General features: G+C 35.4%; 1 protein-coding gene across 2 annotated transcripts; it reads right to left on the reverse strand.

The window, feature by feature from the left end:
* Positions 1-1486: 1486 nt before the first annotated feature.
* Positions 1487-15324, reverse strand: LOC109219165 (transcription factor BIM2-like). Of its 2 annotated transcripts, none has more exons than XM_019383596.1 (7): positions 15108-15324; positions 14882-14998; positions 13778-13862; positions 11428-11497; positions 11230-11325; positions 3165-3577; positions 1487-2156 (listed from the first exon to the last, which is right to left on the reverse strand). In XM_019383596.1, exons 2-7 carry the CDS (start codon positions 14970-14972, stop codon positions 1976-1978), a joined length of 936 nt encoding a protein of 311 aa, XP_019239141.1. In that variant the 5' UTR covers positions 14973-14998; positions 15108-15324; the 3' UTR covers positions 1487-1975. The 2 variants fall into 2 exon arrangements, with proteins under 2 accessions (XP_019239141.1, XP_019239142.1); XM_019383597.1 differs by having other exon boundaries at positions 15074-15324.
* Between the last annotated feature and the right edge of the window lie 817 nt (positions 15325-16141).

Below are 16141 nucleotides of genomic sequence, written 5' to 3' on the forward strand. Positions count from 1 at the left end.
ATTCAGCCTAATTCCTTTGTTGCACTTGGACTGGACAAGATGGAGTAGTTAGCTGCTTATCTGTAATATAAAGTAGTATATATGGTGACTGTCTTTGGAAAATAGAACTAACTGATTCCTACAACCTGTACTAGTCAACGAGGCGGAGTTGAACATTCTTACCATTCAACTACAACTTGATTCAGAGAAGCAAAAATAAGCTACGTAGCAGAGCTAGCAAGAATTAGTTATCACTCATTGTTATTATCATGATAAGTATTATGCTCTGCATGCATGTGCTCATAAACAACAACTTCAGCGGATAAGGTTTCTTTTAGCTACATTATTAAGGTCTTTTTCCTTCCCCCATATGATTAGGCATAGAAAGAATTGAGTATGTTGATGTAGACCTAAACCAAATGAATAAAATCATTTATTAGAAACTTATAATTTACTCTTACTAATGAGGTTTTAACTTAATTGCAATTTGATATAAATTATATACAAAATAATGTATAGTCTCTAATCTTCCTTATTTTATCTCTCCCTCTTTCTGTTTCTCATGCTTGAAATTATATCTTCGTTCTAGTATTTGCCGCTCTAATTCGCTATATGATCATTGGTGCAATACTATTTCACTTCATATGCTGATTAACCCTCATTATGTTTTCTCTTTCTTTTTGTTTTTTATGTTAAAGAATAAATACCAATGATCACTTCTGAAAGGGGAAGATCTTTAATTTCTTTTAGTTTTTTTTGGAATCAATAAACTAAAAAGTATTAATTAGAAGCGAGTAGATTGAATTGGAAACTTGTTAATACATTAAAAACTCTATTGATAGTCATTAAAAAGTTTTGAAGCTTTAAATTCGAAAATCGAATTTTACAAAATTATAATTTGTTTGGATTGGGTGTTGTTGCAAATGATTGAGAATATTCTTTGGAGTTTTTATCTCAATTTCCAGAGAATTTGGAAACTCGAGTTGATTTTAGTCAGAATTTTAGATTGAAACTCGAAAACAACATAAATAAATTGTATATATTCAGGTGTACAAAACATGCAAAATATCTAAGACTAACATAATTGCATAAAAATTGTAATAAATTATAGCTTTTTAACTTAATTCTACATTTAAAAAAAAAATCATATACAAGTTGTATATAAGTCCCATGTAAATTGTAGCTTTTGACTACGACAAAAAATTATATTCAAATTGTATATAGATTGTAGCTTTTAACCAGATTTATATATATTATGTAAAAAAGTTTAGTTACTTTTAATAAATAAGAAAACCTAGCTTAACCGGGTGAATAAGTTTAAAATTTCGTATATACACCAAAAAAAAAAAAAAATCCCCCAAGGCAAACCTGAATTAGAAGGGCCAGTGAAGCTTCGGATGGTTATTAAGAATAAAAATAAGAAACATAAGCACGCACCAAATATTTAATAATCTCCGATGACAAAAGTGCTGAATTTCATTCTTAACATGATTCCAAAGAAAAAGGCTAAACTGGGAAAGATTAAGTAATATTATAAAATCAAAATGAGAATTAAAAGAAACGACATACTGAGATTTGCAACAAACTTGGAATTCTTCTTTAAACTCACTACGAAACCAGACCAGACTTGTAAAAGACAGGCCTAGCCACATCGAACGATTAGGTATGAGAAAAGTTGCTAAAACCAAACTGATAGATATTTACAAGACTGAGAAACAGGAAAAGAAAGTGAACTAAGATTTAACTTCTAAATCAAATACCCTTACAAATGAAAATGCAGCTTCTCATACTCAAATGGAAGCCTTTTATCCTATGGGGAAAAGAAGACAAATACTACAGCAGTCTTGAATGATTTGAGCAGCCCAGCAGATGAAAGACCATCAGCATGCACAGTAAACCAAGTCCACAGGCACCGACCTCTTCAAGTGTCTCGCCGACAAAACTACAACTATGATTCAGAAGAATTAGGAGCGGAATCATCTTGCTAGAGTGACAATCACATGCTACCTTCTGTTCTAAGCCTTTTACGAGAGTGATCATAATTATCTGGAGTAATTAACGTTGTAGCAGTGGTTCCACTACTTGGGCATTTTGCAATATCAAGCTGTACTTTAACATTGGCCTGTGATAAATCCACTCCCATAGATGCTAGTGTCTGGTTTAAGGTGCTCAGCAACCTGTTCAACAGCAAGACCCAATATGTCACCAAATAGAATCCAAAATCAGTAAGCATCATAACATAATGCAGATCAACAAGCAACTTCGAACCAAAACATGCCACAGGCCACAAGGTCCAGAGGGCAACTACTCATGTCAGAATAATATGTACATCAGTTTGTTATTCATTTATCCATTGTAATGGGAAGTCTGGAAAAAGTTAAAGTTAGGCTCAAACCTCAACTTCCAGATATCTGCTTGTTATTTGGAGGCGGATTCAGGATTCGACTTTTAAAGTTTGTAGCACTAAACTCAATGTACCTTTGAAATATTATGGGTTCAAAATCTATTATTTGTTATAACTTTAACGATTTTTCACACACACACACACACACACATATATATTCCGAGTAAAAAATACTGGGTTCAAATGAACCCGTAGCTCAAAAGCTACATCTGGCTCTGTTGTTAAACATAATACGTGTAGATAAACCTAGATTTCTATTTGATGGCTCAGGTAGAAAAGTTGGGGAGCCATGATATATGCAGGGAAACTGGATTAATATTTGATTGCTTAGGTAAACAAGTTGGGGCACCAGATATGAGGACTTCCTTCAGGCCAATAAAATCTTTTCTGGTTAGGTACTTTATTCACAGAAAAGAATGGAGCCGGTGCTGTAGGTTTTACAAAAAGCCATACCTTGGAGCTCAAACAGGTTACAATTTGCATCAAGTCTACTTGCTAATAACCACGTGACACATTAAGCAAATCTGAATCCGTTTCATGTGCTTGGCTATCACAGTAGTATTCTATTATGTCCAGTTTTAGGTAAGAAATAACATGACCTAGACTGCCACTAGGCCAACTGGATCCAAGGGACTCAAGTGATACTACTTCATGTCTACTTCGTAGGTGTAATACAAGTTTGGTGCCATTACCAAAATTAGCGTAAAAGACATAAATTTGAATTTCCACCTTACCAGAAAATCCATGTCAAAGTTAATGAAGTCCTGAATAATCATCTTACCTTTGAGAATACACATTTGAGATGCCAGCTTCTTCACCATCAACTTTCACTTCTTCTTGATCATTTCTACCATAGCTCGGAACATCAGAGTCGATTGCATCCTGTTTACCTGGCCAATATAACGATTGCGGCTGGGAAGCGCAATGCTCAGCATCAGGAGACGATTGAGAAGGTTGAACGGATGCATTTTCAAATAGATTACACTGCAGTGGCATGTTAAAGGCAACTGCTTCATTCGCTTCCATATGGGGCTCATCTGTATATAAAGCAGCGGCACTCAAGTTCTGTTCTACAGAGTTCTGTGCACTTGTAAGTAACGTAGGGTTAATGACAATATTATCTTCATGAGTAGAGCCATTTCTGATTATTTGAGACTGTTCTACAAAGCCTTCTACAGGCCCAGAAGTGCTTCTCTGTCAACAATAAGAGAAAAACATTAGTTTCACTTTCAGAATAAGCATTACTGCATACATCCTAAAGTTGTGCATCGCTTACTCCTAAAACAGCCTGAACTTGGGCAATTAGGCTTTGAAGGGACGAAAAAGGAAAAGAAAATGTTAAGCCTCCGTTTAAACAGTAAGCAGGAGTTTCTGATACAAAACAGCTAACATCTGGATTTTTCCGTACTTGGAGAAGATCGAGAATAACTAATGAATTACGAATTTATTGTACAGCAACTGGGGCATACGGTACATATTTTTACTTTAGTTACTGTTCAGAGAATAATATCTGCAGGGAAATTAAAGCACTCACTCAAACGATTTTATATAGGCTCAGTTTAATACTCCTGGATCAAAAAAAATCTGCTTTCAAATAGTGCACTGATTGCATTAAAGGGGCATCCCGGTGCAATAAGCTCCCGCTATGCGCGGGGTCCGGGTAAAGGCCGGACCATAAGGGTCTATAGTACGCAACCTTACCCTGCATTTCTACAAGAGGCTGTTTCCACGGGTATTTTCCAACATTAAAGATTACTGCACCAAGGCATGAGGTAATGACGAATCTTCTCAAGAAAAAGCATAATAAGAAAGAAACTGCTGTCATTGAAAAAGAAGGAATGACATGTGGAGCAAGTTCCAATTTTCTTTTAAGAGTATTTGAGAAGAGATTTGCCAAGCCAATATACCACTCCCACACAATGGTATGCAGGAAAAAGCACGGGTTTAATACATGAGCTAGGTTTATCAGAATGTCTTGCCACTTCCGAAAATATGACGATTCAAGGAGATGCTGATCTCAAAGAAAAAAGAAAAAGGGAAAAACGCTGAACTACCTGACAAAAACTGAGAGTTAGCTTCTTCTTTCTGTAACCAGCAGAGGAGTTGAGAATTGAATGAAAAGTTATGATAGAAGCTTTGCTTTTATAGGCAACAGGCATGATCGCTACAGTTGGTTACCAAAACGGAAAGGGTCTTTTCAAGAATAAATTCTTAAGAGTGGGAATCCTAATTTCCTTGAAATGTGGAGAAGAGTTCCATATCAAAAATCAGTTTTAACACTTTAACTAACTCAACCAAGATTGTTATTGATCAGCATCTTCGAAGATCCACTCGCTAATATTATAATAGAAAAGAAGAGGAATTTATCTACTATTACTTTTTCGTTCTGATGAAGTAAGTGGCGTATTAATAACAAAAGCATCCAGTGGATGCATGTATTACAAAATAAAAGAAGATATCACCTCCTAACAAGAAAGCAAAAAAATCTATCATAAGACTAGAGAGCTGATAAATTCCATGAATTGGTCAGGGTTATACATAGGGGAAAATTTAACACAACAAAAAGAGTGATCAAACATCTAGCCTTGAGTAGGTATCTAGCAGTTGAGATGCCATTAGAGCATCTTTGATTCCTTTCTGTCCATAAGCACCACAAAATAGCAGCAGGAACCATAGACCAGATTTTCTTGATGGACTTCTCAACTTTCCAGAACTCCAACTCACAAAAACTTCTTTGACACTGCATGGCATTGTCCAATGCAATCCAAAAGTGAAAGAAACCTGGACCATATGTCTGTTGCAACTGGACAATGAAGAAATAGATGGTTGATTGTTTCAGAGTTGCTTTGGCACATATGGCATCTGCTAGCAAGCTGAAGACCCCTTCGGATGAGATTGTCATGGGTTAGGCATGCTCCATTTAGGGTTATCCAGCAAAAAGCACCGACCTTTGGAGGCATTTTAGTCCTCCAAATTAGTTTCCAGGGCCACTGATCAATCATTTCCTTCCTGGAGCTTAAGGTTTGATAACTAGCTTTGACGGAGTATGCACCACTCCTACTGCTGCACCATCTGAGTTTGTCCCTACCTGGAGTAATGGTTGAACTATTGTGAAGGCTGCCAAGAAGTGCTACCAAGTCATCAAACTCCCAGTCATTCAGATTTCTTCTTAAGCTTGGGTTCCATGAGTTAACCTCCCAATTCAGCGAAGCTATAGAGTCTGGGTTAGTAGCAATAGAAAATAGTCTTGGATAAGTATCCTTCAATGTTGTACGGCCTAACCACTTATCTTTCCCGAATAAGATATGTTCCCCATTTCCGACCTGAAGGGTTGAATCAATAGTGAAGACATCCCACAGCTTCGTGATACCCTTCCACAACCCACATCCATAGTTAGATCAAACAGTATTGGTACACCAGTGATTTTGACAGCCATACTTAGCTTGAACAACCTCCTTCCAGAGACCAACTCCTTCTTAATTATACCTCCAATGCCATTTCATTAGCATGCTCTTGCTATGTAAAGCTAAGTCCTTTACCCCTAGACATCCAAGTGATTTAGGAAGTGTCACCTTGGCCCATTTGGCAAGGTGAAATTTATGGTTCTTGCTGTTGCCTTCCCACAAGAATGAACATCTGAGTTTATCTAGTTGCTTTTGAACTTTGACAGGAATTGGAAAGAGAGACATAAAATAGGTTGGTATGCTGGCCAACACACTATTTATAAGGGTTAGTCTTCCACCAAGAGAAAGATATTGTTGCTGCCAGGACGCCAGTCTTTCCTCAAATTTTTCATGAGCCCTTAAGTATTGGTGGGGTTGCCTGAAAATAGAACTGATTTCACTCTAAGTCCTGACAACCAGGTTTGGAAGCAGCAAACCATAGGGGCTTTCAGATAGTTTCTTTTGAAAAAAGCAGTCCAAAGTATGACTCCCTCTTATTGACCAGGCCAACTCCTTTACTAGTTATTTCTCCAAAATCAAGTCCTTTTTTTTTGAATATTTTTTATTGTTGTCAATTGAAATTTCTTTTTTTTTTTTTTCAATATTCAATATTTATATTGACAACAGTGTATCGAACAAATATAATTCATTGTGATAAATGACCACATTCCATATCTCAGTTAATCTGTGTCTAGCACCCAATGGGAGGCCTTAGCAGGTGGTAGGGAATGAACCTGTAGTGCAACACATTATATCAGCCAACATCTCTAGTTCTGGGACCACATTAACAGGGTAAATGACACTTTTTGACATGTTAATGTGTAGCCCTGACAAAGCTTCAAAAATCAACAGGGTAAGATTGAGATATTCAACTTGAGACTTCTCAGCACCACAGAAAATGAGGGTGTCATCAGCAAACAATAAGTGAGACACCGAAACTGTTAAGCCAGAGTTGCTGCCAACATTAAAACCCTCCATCCAATGCATTTTCTTCACTTTTTCCAGCATTCTACTAAGTCCCTCCATCGCTAGAATGAATAAGAAAGGGGACAAAGGATCCCGTTGTCTTATCCCTCTCTCAGGGGAGAAAAAGCCAACAGGACTTCTGTTAGCAAGAACAGAATATTTGACTGTGGAGAAGGTATATCTAATCCATCTGATCCATTCTTCACCAAATCCCATCTGCCTTAAAATTGAAATGAGATACTGCCAATTGATTTTGTCAAAGGCCTTCTCTATATCAAGCTTAAAGAGCACGCCAGGTTCACCATTTTTTTGCCTCCAATCCAAGACTTCATTAGCAACTAGTGTAGCATCTGTAATCTGCCCGCCTTTAATAAAAGCATTCTGGTAGCCAGAGGCCAACTTCCTGATCACCTTTTTAAGTCTCTTGGTCAGCACTTCTGCCACTATCTTGTAGACACTACTAGTAAGACTAATAGGTCTGAAATCTTTGAGTTCAATTGCTCCTTTCCTTTTAGGGATGACAACAATAAAAGAGGCATTAAATGACTTAACCATGTGACAGTTTCTACGGAAGTGGTTGAAAGTCCCCATGACATCCAGTTCAATTGCTCCTTTCCTTTTAGGGACGAGAGCGGTAAAAGAGACATTAAATGACTTAACCATGTGACATTTTCTATGGAAGTGGTTGAAAGTCACCATGACATCCAGTCTTACAGTATCCCAACATATTTGATAAAAGGCCAATGTAAAACCATCAGGGCCAGGGCTTTTGGCCGGTGCACAAGAGTTGTACTTTTTTTTCCTAGTAGAAATCTTAAGTCTTTCCATATGGAAGTGGAATTGACAACCGGTGATCCATATCAACGACACAATAGAATCCTAGATTTGGAGTGAAAGTAGCTAGGTCGAATTCTTTTAATAACATGGAAGCTAGCTGATGTCCTTATCTTTTGGGATTACGACAATCAACACAAGCTTTGACTACTAGTAAAAAAAGAATTACTAGTAGTTATACAAAATTCAACTCTATGAATTTCAAATGCAAAAGATAATACCAAAATAAAAGGATAATCTCAATATTTAAGGTAACGCAAAGGTGGAACCAGGATTCGAAGGTCATGAGGGTACCGTCACATTCAATATAAATTTATCATTGCTCATAAAAATTGGTACGGGAGCCTCTGTTAATATTTGACTATTTCTTGAAGAAATTTGCTAATTATATATGGAGTTTTTGCCGGAGTTCCCAAGTGTCGGTGACCCCTCTCCCTACCTAGTAGGTCCGCCACTGAGGTGATGTCTGCGTAATATTCCCACAAGAATACTCAGTTTGAAAGTTTCCAAATTGGATTTTGTTAAATGATAATGGAGTCACGTGCATTTTCATACCGATCAATGATTCAAAATTGGTTAAAATTAATTGGATTAGCAGCCAGCTAGGCCCATGAGACCAAAGAAATTTAGAGTCTCAATTGCTCTAAGTAAACATGTTGTCTTAATTCGTACTTCAAACCTAGTTTTTGATATTTGACAAGTCTTGAAGTAGAGGGCATTTGCAACCATATGAGTTTTATGGAATTAATATCCATATTAAATTTGGATGAATTCTTAAATTCAAGAAATATCAAGCCCAAATCAAAGATTAATTATTAAGTTTAACATGGATTTAAATTAAAATCCAAATGCTATTTGGGCTAGTCCATTTATTTTTTTAAACACAAAAATTTATTGTTTACAAAATTGTGGCATGCCCTTTTGGTAAATGCTTCCTCTTCAAAAATAAAGTCATGGACTTGGGCCGATGAAGGAAAAATCTTGCTCAAGGATGAAAAGTAAAGTTCAAACCAAGTCTCTGCCATTTTTGGTCTGTTGGATCGCACAGTCCTTTGCAACTTGCTAAATTACATGAATGGGAAGCTATCCTAACTGCATCACCACCAAAGATGATTAAAGTCGGTGATTTTGAAGATATGGATGATAGCACATCATTGTTCCTTCCTATAATGAACAAAGTAATAGCGAGAAAAGCAGAGGCGGATCCACATGGAGGGGCATGGGGCATGGGGCATCGTGAATCCATGCTCCCCTCCTTAGACTGTGTATTCAGTGGTATTTATCGGATAAAGTACTTATAAATCCATGTCGGAACCCATGCTCAAAACAGCATTTGGTTTAGTGGTGGCTTCGCGCACTTTTGACCCCTAGGTCCTGTGTTCGAATCTTGTTCCGTATAACATCAAAAGCCAGTTTGATGTTCTGTGACATATCTTTTTTTTTATTTTTTTGTTTTTTGATAATGGTAACAAATTTTATAAATGAGTAAAATATTTACAAAAGATTGTGTGAGCCACAATCAAACCCAAAAAATCTGAAATCCTGGATCCGGCTCTGGAGAAAAGTTCCCAATTATTGGTTCTATTGTTCAAATCCGCTTATGTTTCAAAAAATCAAACCCGAAGTCAATTCATTCAATAATGCCCCCTCGAGACATTTTGCGTTGGATTTTTCCAACACTATTTCACCTTCCTTGCTTTCTGTTCTATTTTATTCCAATTGGAATGCTAGGGATTTACGTCCTAGATTAAGTCCCAAAGTCCTAAGTTCTTCCTTTCAATTCAAGTTGACGTACTAATTTCTCTGTTAAAAGTTATTATCCAAATTGAATTTTTTAACTTTTTTTATTGGCTTCATCCTGAACGTCCCATAACTGATGGGAAATTTGTTCGAAAATAGATATTTATTAAATAATAAGTGACATTGTCCCTAGGAGAGTGAATCATGTGCTGGTCAAACTGATGATAAAGGATGGATTCTTATGGCTTGGCGGAGACGCCGCCAAAACAAGTTTACAAAGGGAATCGAGTAAACAATTGACGAGAAGAAAATTGGTGAAAAGGCCCAAGAAGCAACGGGTAAAGAAGAATCTGAAGAAAGCAAAAATGGAGGAGAATCACTATTGAAGGCTACGTTGCCCAGTGATTTGCAAGGAATTTTGCAAGGAAAATTGAGTAACAAATATAGTATTTGATTTCAAGATATGATGAATGTTACAATCTCTATATTATTCTATGATTCATCCCAACAGATATATAAAATATGTTGAACTTTGATTTTGATTCAAGTGCTTGAAAAGCATGGTCTTGAATTTCCGTCTTGAATGTGATTTGAATTATCTGCCACAAACACTTGGACGAATGATGAACTTTGATTCAATGCCACGAGCACATAGTCTTTAGCTTGGTCGCGCCTCAAATCTTGATTTGTTCTTTGCTCTTTACTTTGAATCTTTGAATGCTTGTGGAGAGTTCTTCGAAATGTTAATCTTCAGAGGTCTCTCTAGTAACTTGCCAATGCTTTTCTAGGCTCATGAAGACCTATATTTATAGTCGTAGGGAGTAAAGAAGTTGTGTAGATGGACTCTAATTCGATTGATCCATTTGAATTGACCAATCACACTGCTCCAGTGACAAGCTACATAGTTGGCACGATCCAAAACGTAATAAGTTAGAAGAACACTACAACTCTCTTCTCCGTCTTTGGGACTCTACTATTTCTATGGCCCATTTGTTTCAGTCATCTTTGTCTACTAAGGTATATTTTGTCCTTTTCTATTTTTCTGATATTTGATGTCTTACAATTGTACTTTTCCAAGACAACCTTTTACCCAAGATTTAGTCCATCTTCTATTGTTGTTGCAAGCTAGGTAGCATTGGCTTAATTACATGTTTCTACCATATGTAAACAAATTAAGTAAAAAAATTGTATCTAATCAAACTTTGATTGTTCATAATCGCAGGCTCAGACGATATTCAATCATCTTAACATCGATAAACAAGTAACCATACAACGATCCACCTAGATCATTCACGGGAACTTGTATTTTATTCTTTCATATACAATTATTTACGTAAAACTTTAATAATATCGATATTACTTGACAAAAAAGTGTACTATCGACTCGGCATACACGAGCAACGCACTTACTGATAGATTAGTATATATACAAGTTAAATTAATGCCTTAAACTCTATGCGTAGTCAAATACCAATTAAGAAGGAATGGAGAGAGTATCTTAGCAGCGGTAAGTCCATATTAACCATCTTCGGCCTCAAGGTGTAAAGGAGTTAACAGGGTGCAAAGACTTGACTCTTAAGTTGGTCATAACCAGAAACAGTCTACAACAAACAAATGTTGGACCAAAAGCCATGCAAACATTCTGAAGCTCATAGCAGAAAAGCTGGAGATCGTCCTTGAATAAGGACAGCAAACTGCTGTATTGATGCTAATAGTAGAACAGAAGAAAACATGATAAAACTTTGTTATATTACCAAGCAAAGAAAGCAACTCAGTGAGCGAGACAGGAACAGGAGAGCTGTATGCAAAATACTCCACATTACTTGAGAGTCAAAGTGAATTTAAGTATCACAAAGATCTTACCCATGGCATCAACTTCGAGGGTTCTGCACTCCATCCTTGGTGGGTTCCCTCATACCACTGTAATTTCTCTTGTAAAAACTGGATATACTGTATAACCTGCAATTTTGTAAATCCTGAAGCTTATCCTTGTGACGACGTAGTAAACAAGATTGAATAAGCAGCAACATAGGCAAGAAAGTGAAATGTCACAACTCACACCTCTAACAAGAATGAAGCTCTGTCTCTCTTCTGATCAGTTTCAGGTATGAGATTCCTTAAAGCCTGAAATCTGCAAAATATTAAGTATTAGTCAGCATTGGGAAGGAGAATGCTGAAGAAGCGACTGAAGAGGCAACTAAAATCCACCAAGTACTAAATAAAACTATAAAACTACTTATGTTATGTGATGTATGAAAACAACGCCTAATCATTAAATCACGAACAAAAAAGTTGATCCTTTTCAGCAAAATAACCAAAAAGTTATGTGCACGTAAACCTTCTGCAGCCTTCCATGCTGGCTGACTAAATTCAGTTTTCTTACTTACAGGTATAAGGGTTCTCAATCATTACAGTGAGATCGTCACAAAACGCCATTTTATAGGCTAACAACCAACTAAAGGGCTAGTTCAACAACTCAGTCAAGTGTCCTAAATTGATGGAGGAAGTATGTTGTTGTCCCCTTATATAGTCTTGAGCAATTCTCACTTCATGAGCTAGCTCTAGGGGACAGTTAGGCACAGGGTCTATTTCTTATCGTAGTATTAGAGTCAGACCCATCCCAGTTCTTGGTTTACCCAATGAAGGAACCATTTTAACTATGCAGAACTCCGAGCAAATTCGCAAAGGACTTCCTACCACAGCAAACCGGGGCTAAAACTTTTAAGAAAGAAGACCGAATCCGCCTCCAAGAGGCCAATACTAACTTCCGCACTATGCTTATCTTAATTTCTTCAAAACTCCGCAATCTCACCCTATCGCCTTGGGTCACCATAGTATATACTGGGACAGTTAATTTTAGAACCAATATTGATCCCTAATCCAACCTCGTGCTTTGTAATCCAAAAATTGGTAGTCTAACTAGAACTTGCAAGTGGAGTAAGAGAACAAAACTTGGCCTAAAGTTTGAAAACAACTTCGAATGCAGAACATAGTAATACTAAGCACTGCAACACATGATCAGCAATATTGCCAGGCCCTATGAAATGTGAGAGTTTTGCTTCTTTGGGATTAGAGCCATTTTAGGTTGCTCTAAAGAGTAAAGATAGGAACACAATCGTCACTGCATGAGATGATGGATAGCAATTTTAAGGACTTGAATGATCTGGAAAATTGTGCCATTTTCGATGTTTTTCAATACAAGCCAACAGTGATTTTCAATCAATAAGGACTATAAGACAAAAATCAACAATAAACCTATGATTCTGAATGATGATCATAACCAGGATGGTGCCCTACTCGACGTTGGTCGTGATTAAGGTTTTCATAAAAAATTGGCATGCGAGAATCAAGCTGGCAGACTAAGACAGGCTCAATTGGATTCAAGCGGTGTTAAGGATAAGTGTTTGATTGCGAGGATGCGAAGCTAATTAATACATCCTTGGTGATTAACATGTAAGGTGGATTATCACCTAAATAAGAAATTTTTGACCACTTGTTGCAAAGAAATGAGCAGATCAAGTTTTTCTCAAAAAAGATATATGCTTGCAATTGCATGGACGGAAGATTATTTAGGCGATTTCTGGAACATATTGAAAATGGGCTGATATCTCCATATATGCTTGCAATTGCATGGATGGAAGATTGTTTAGGCGATTTCTGAAACATATTGAAAATGGGCTGTTATCTCCACATATAGTCTTAACCAGTACTCATCTCATAAGCTAGCTTTTGGGGTTGAGTTAGGCCCAAGATCCATTTCTTATCAAAAGGATATTTTTAAATTTGGAAAGAGCTGATGAACAAATATAGGAGACTCAAACAATGCATTGAGGACTATTCAAACTTTTCCAAATGCAAGCAATAACCATATACATTACACAGATACGAGTGTGGGAGTCCGATATGGCTACAAAATAATACTCACCCCAGTCCATATTCTATCTGATCCTTTTTATGTGTTTGTCTAGCCATGAAGTTCAAGATGTTAACTTAATTTATGTTTATATTAGCAGTAACAGAAGACCATATAAAGTAGTAATTGAAAAGATAATTTAACAAAGATTCCATCACATCAAAGTTCAAAACCAAATAAATTTCAATATGTGAAAGCGTACAAGTATAATACTCCATAATACTCCTTCTGTCTCAATTTATGTGACAATGACACATTTCTATTTCAAAACAATTTAACTTTAAACTTTGTTTTACCCTTAACGAGATGATTTATAGTTGCACAATGTCATATTTTTTATTCTAGACCATTAGTTTCAAAAGTATTGCTTTCTTTCTAAAACTCCGCGTTCAGGAGGAAAACAGAATCACATAAATTGTGACTGAGGGAGTGATACGATTTAGTGGAATGATATCATTCATTTTAAGATGTCCAGAATTGAATAACTAATAGACTTGCCTCTCGTTAATTTTGATCCTCCTTCGCTGCTCCGTCTCAGAATGCTTTGAACGATGAGAATTTCCCTTCCCATCATTGCTCTTCCCTGTCACCCTCAAAATATCGACCCCCACAATAGATTTTATTAGACAAAAAATAAAATAAAAATCAAATCCCAATAGCAGTTAGCTTTACAATAACGTATCCCTATATAAACAAAAGTTGTAGGTTATATACACTGACCATATAATGTTTTTCTTACACCATCAGTGTAATATAATAGTAAATTACTTGCCATTTATTTTAGCTTATCAATTAACGTAATTAAATAAAGTTACAAATAATTACTTTTTGAATTTAAGTTATATATACTAACGGTGGAACGTTTTTCCTACATTATCGTGTAATATAACCCATTATAGTAAGTTACCTACCATTTATTCTATGTTACTAATATAAGTAATACTGTAAAACAAGGTTACCTGCAATTACTTTTTGAAAGACCAACTTGTGTAAATATGTTTTAGACGGTGCATAGAACTTAAACTCAACAAAAGTTTAAGTTATATATTACAGTTACACACTGATAGTGCATTGTTTTTTTTGCACCATCAACTCAATATAATCTGTTCGAGCAGATTTCTTACTATTTATTCTAGTTTACCAATCAATGTTATTTAAAAGAGTTACCTGCAATTACTTTTTAAATGATCAGATTGTATAAATATTTTTTATACCTTATATACACTGACAATACAATACTTTTCTGACACCATTAGTGTATAACATGTTATAGCAAATTACTTACCATTTAAGTTACCAATTATTGCTATAATATAGAGTTACCTCTAATTACTTTTGAGTTTAAGTTATATACACTAACGGTGTAAAAAATACAATCAAGTCATTTTAACGGTAATTGCATGTAACTCTAGATAACAAACATTTTATTAGCAAACTAGAAAAAATGGTAAGTAACATACTATAATAAGTTAATTCAGATTGACGAGTAAAATTTCACTACACTGTGCAAGTGTATATAACTTAGATACATTACTTTTTAAATGAAATGATTATGTAAATTTATATTTTTCGAGCATAGAACTTAAACTCATAAACAAATACCCTTTTGAGAAGAGCCATCAGGAGTTCTGGAAGAAAACTCCTCCTCGTCCTCTTCGTCCTCTTCATGGTGAGTTTTCACAGTTCTCACCATTTTGCAATTCCTCAGCGCACAATTATCTGAAACCAAATAGTATAATTCAGTCTAAACAAGTTCAAATAGTACTTTAATTAAAGAACAAAAAGATACTAAACTGTTTAGAGAATAAGATTAAACGGAGAGACTGACGATTTCGGTAAGGCTCCAATTATCGGAGTATAATCTCGAAACTTGGAGTGATTTCGGAAATTACGAATAGGCTATGATGAGAAAACATAAAAGAATATATATGTATGAGATAAAAACCAAAAAAAAAAAAAAACAGAAAAGAATGAATATGTGTGCAGAGCTGTGTCGCACAGCGAAATGTTGGAAACCCTAGAGACCAATTAAGTGATGTCGGTGTACTGGTGGGTGCTAAAACTGCATCCCATTTATTTATTTATTTAAGATAATGTATTTAGGCCTCATTTATTTATATTTTAAGATTTAAGACGTCTGAATCTGAATACACATCTTAATATCAAGATGTGTATTAAGATTAAGACATCTGCATCTGAATACGCATCTGAATATAGTAAGATGTGTATTAAGATCTGTATAGAAATAATTAAGACTGTTTAATTTTTAACATCTGAATGTATACAATTTATCTTTATTTGAAAATTAATAAACATAAAATTCAAATGAAATACTAACTAATTTAATATTCTATCAATAAAATATATAATTTTTTAAAAATATGATAGTTGTTGGTGGTGATGGCTAACAGGTGAATATCGACTAGAGGCGTTGATTGGTGGTAGTTTTGGTTGATGATGATGGTTGTGAGCACGTGATTTTTGCCACGCTTAAATTACTCCTACAAAATTCCTTAGAATTAGGATTTTTCTTTATTATTTGAATTTTTAGGAATTAATTGCATGATTTTGTGCCTCGTTTGCATTTTTGTGTGCATTTTTAGTTGCCATAATTCATAAAAAAGGGTACAAAAATAGTGCATTCGCATTTAGAATTCGATGTTATACTTTTAGTTTTACTAGTTAATCAATATTACTAAAATAAGAGAAAAATAACAAAAATAAATCTTTTACATCTTTGTTCTTTTAATTTCACTTATTTGTTTAATTTCCTTTTAAAAATGGATCTAGTTAATTTAGAAATTTAATTAGTCTCATTTAGAATTAAATCAGGTTTTGGCTAGTTTTTTTAATTTTACATTT

Source organism: Nicotiana attenuata, unplaced genomic scaffold, assembly GCF_001879085.1.
Source record: "Nicotiana attenuata strain UT unplaced genomic scaffold, NIATTr2, whole genome shotgun sequence".
Lineage (NCBI taxonomy): Eukaryota > Viridiplantae > Streptophyta > Magnoliopsida > Solanales > Solanaceae > Nicotiana > Nicotiana attenuata.

Bases quoted from the DNA above. Each gene is read 5' to 3' on its own strand.
- LOC109219165 (XM_019383596.1), bottom strand. From the start codon at position 14,972: ATGGTGAGAACTGTGAAAACTCACCATGAAGAGGACGAAGAGGACGAG. The intron at 11,326-11,427 runs GTGTGAGTTGTG...ACAAAATTGCAG, and splicing joins GAGCTTCATTCTTGTTAGAG to GTTATACAGTATATCCAGTT. The intron at 3,578-11,229 runs GTAAGATCTTTG...TATTGTTGACAG, and splicing joins CCTCGAAGTTGATGCCATGG to AGAAGCACTTCTGGGCCTGT.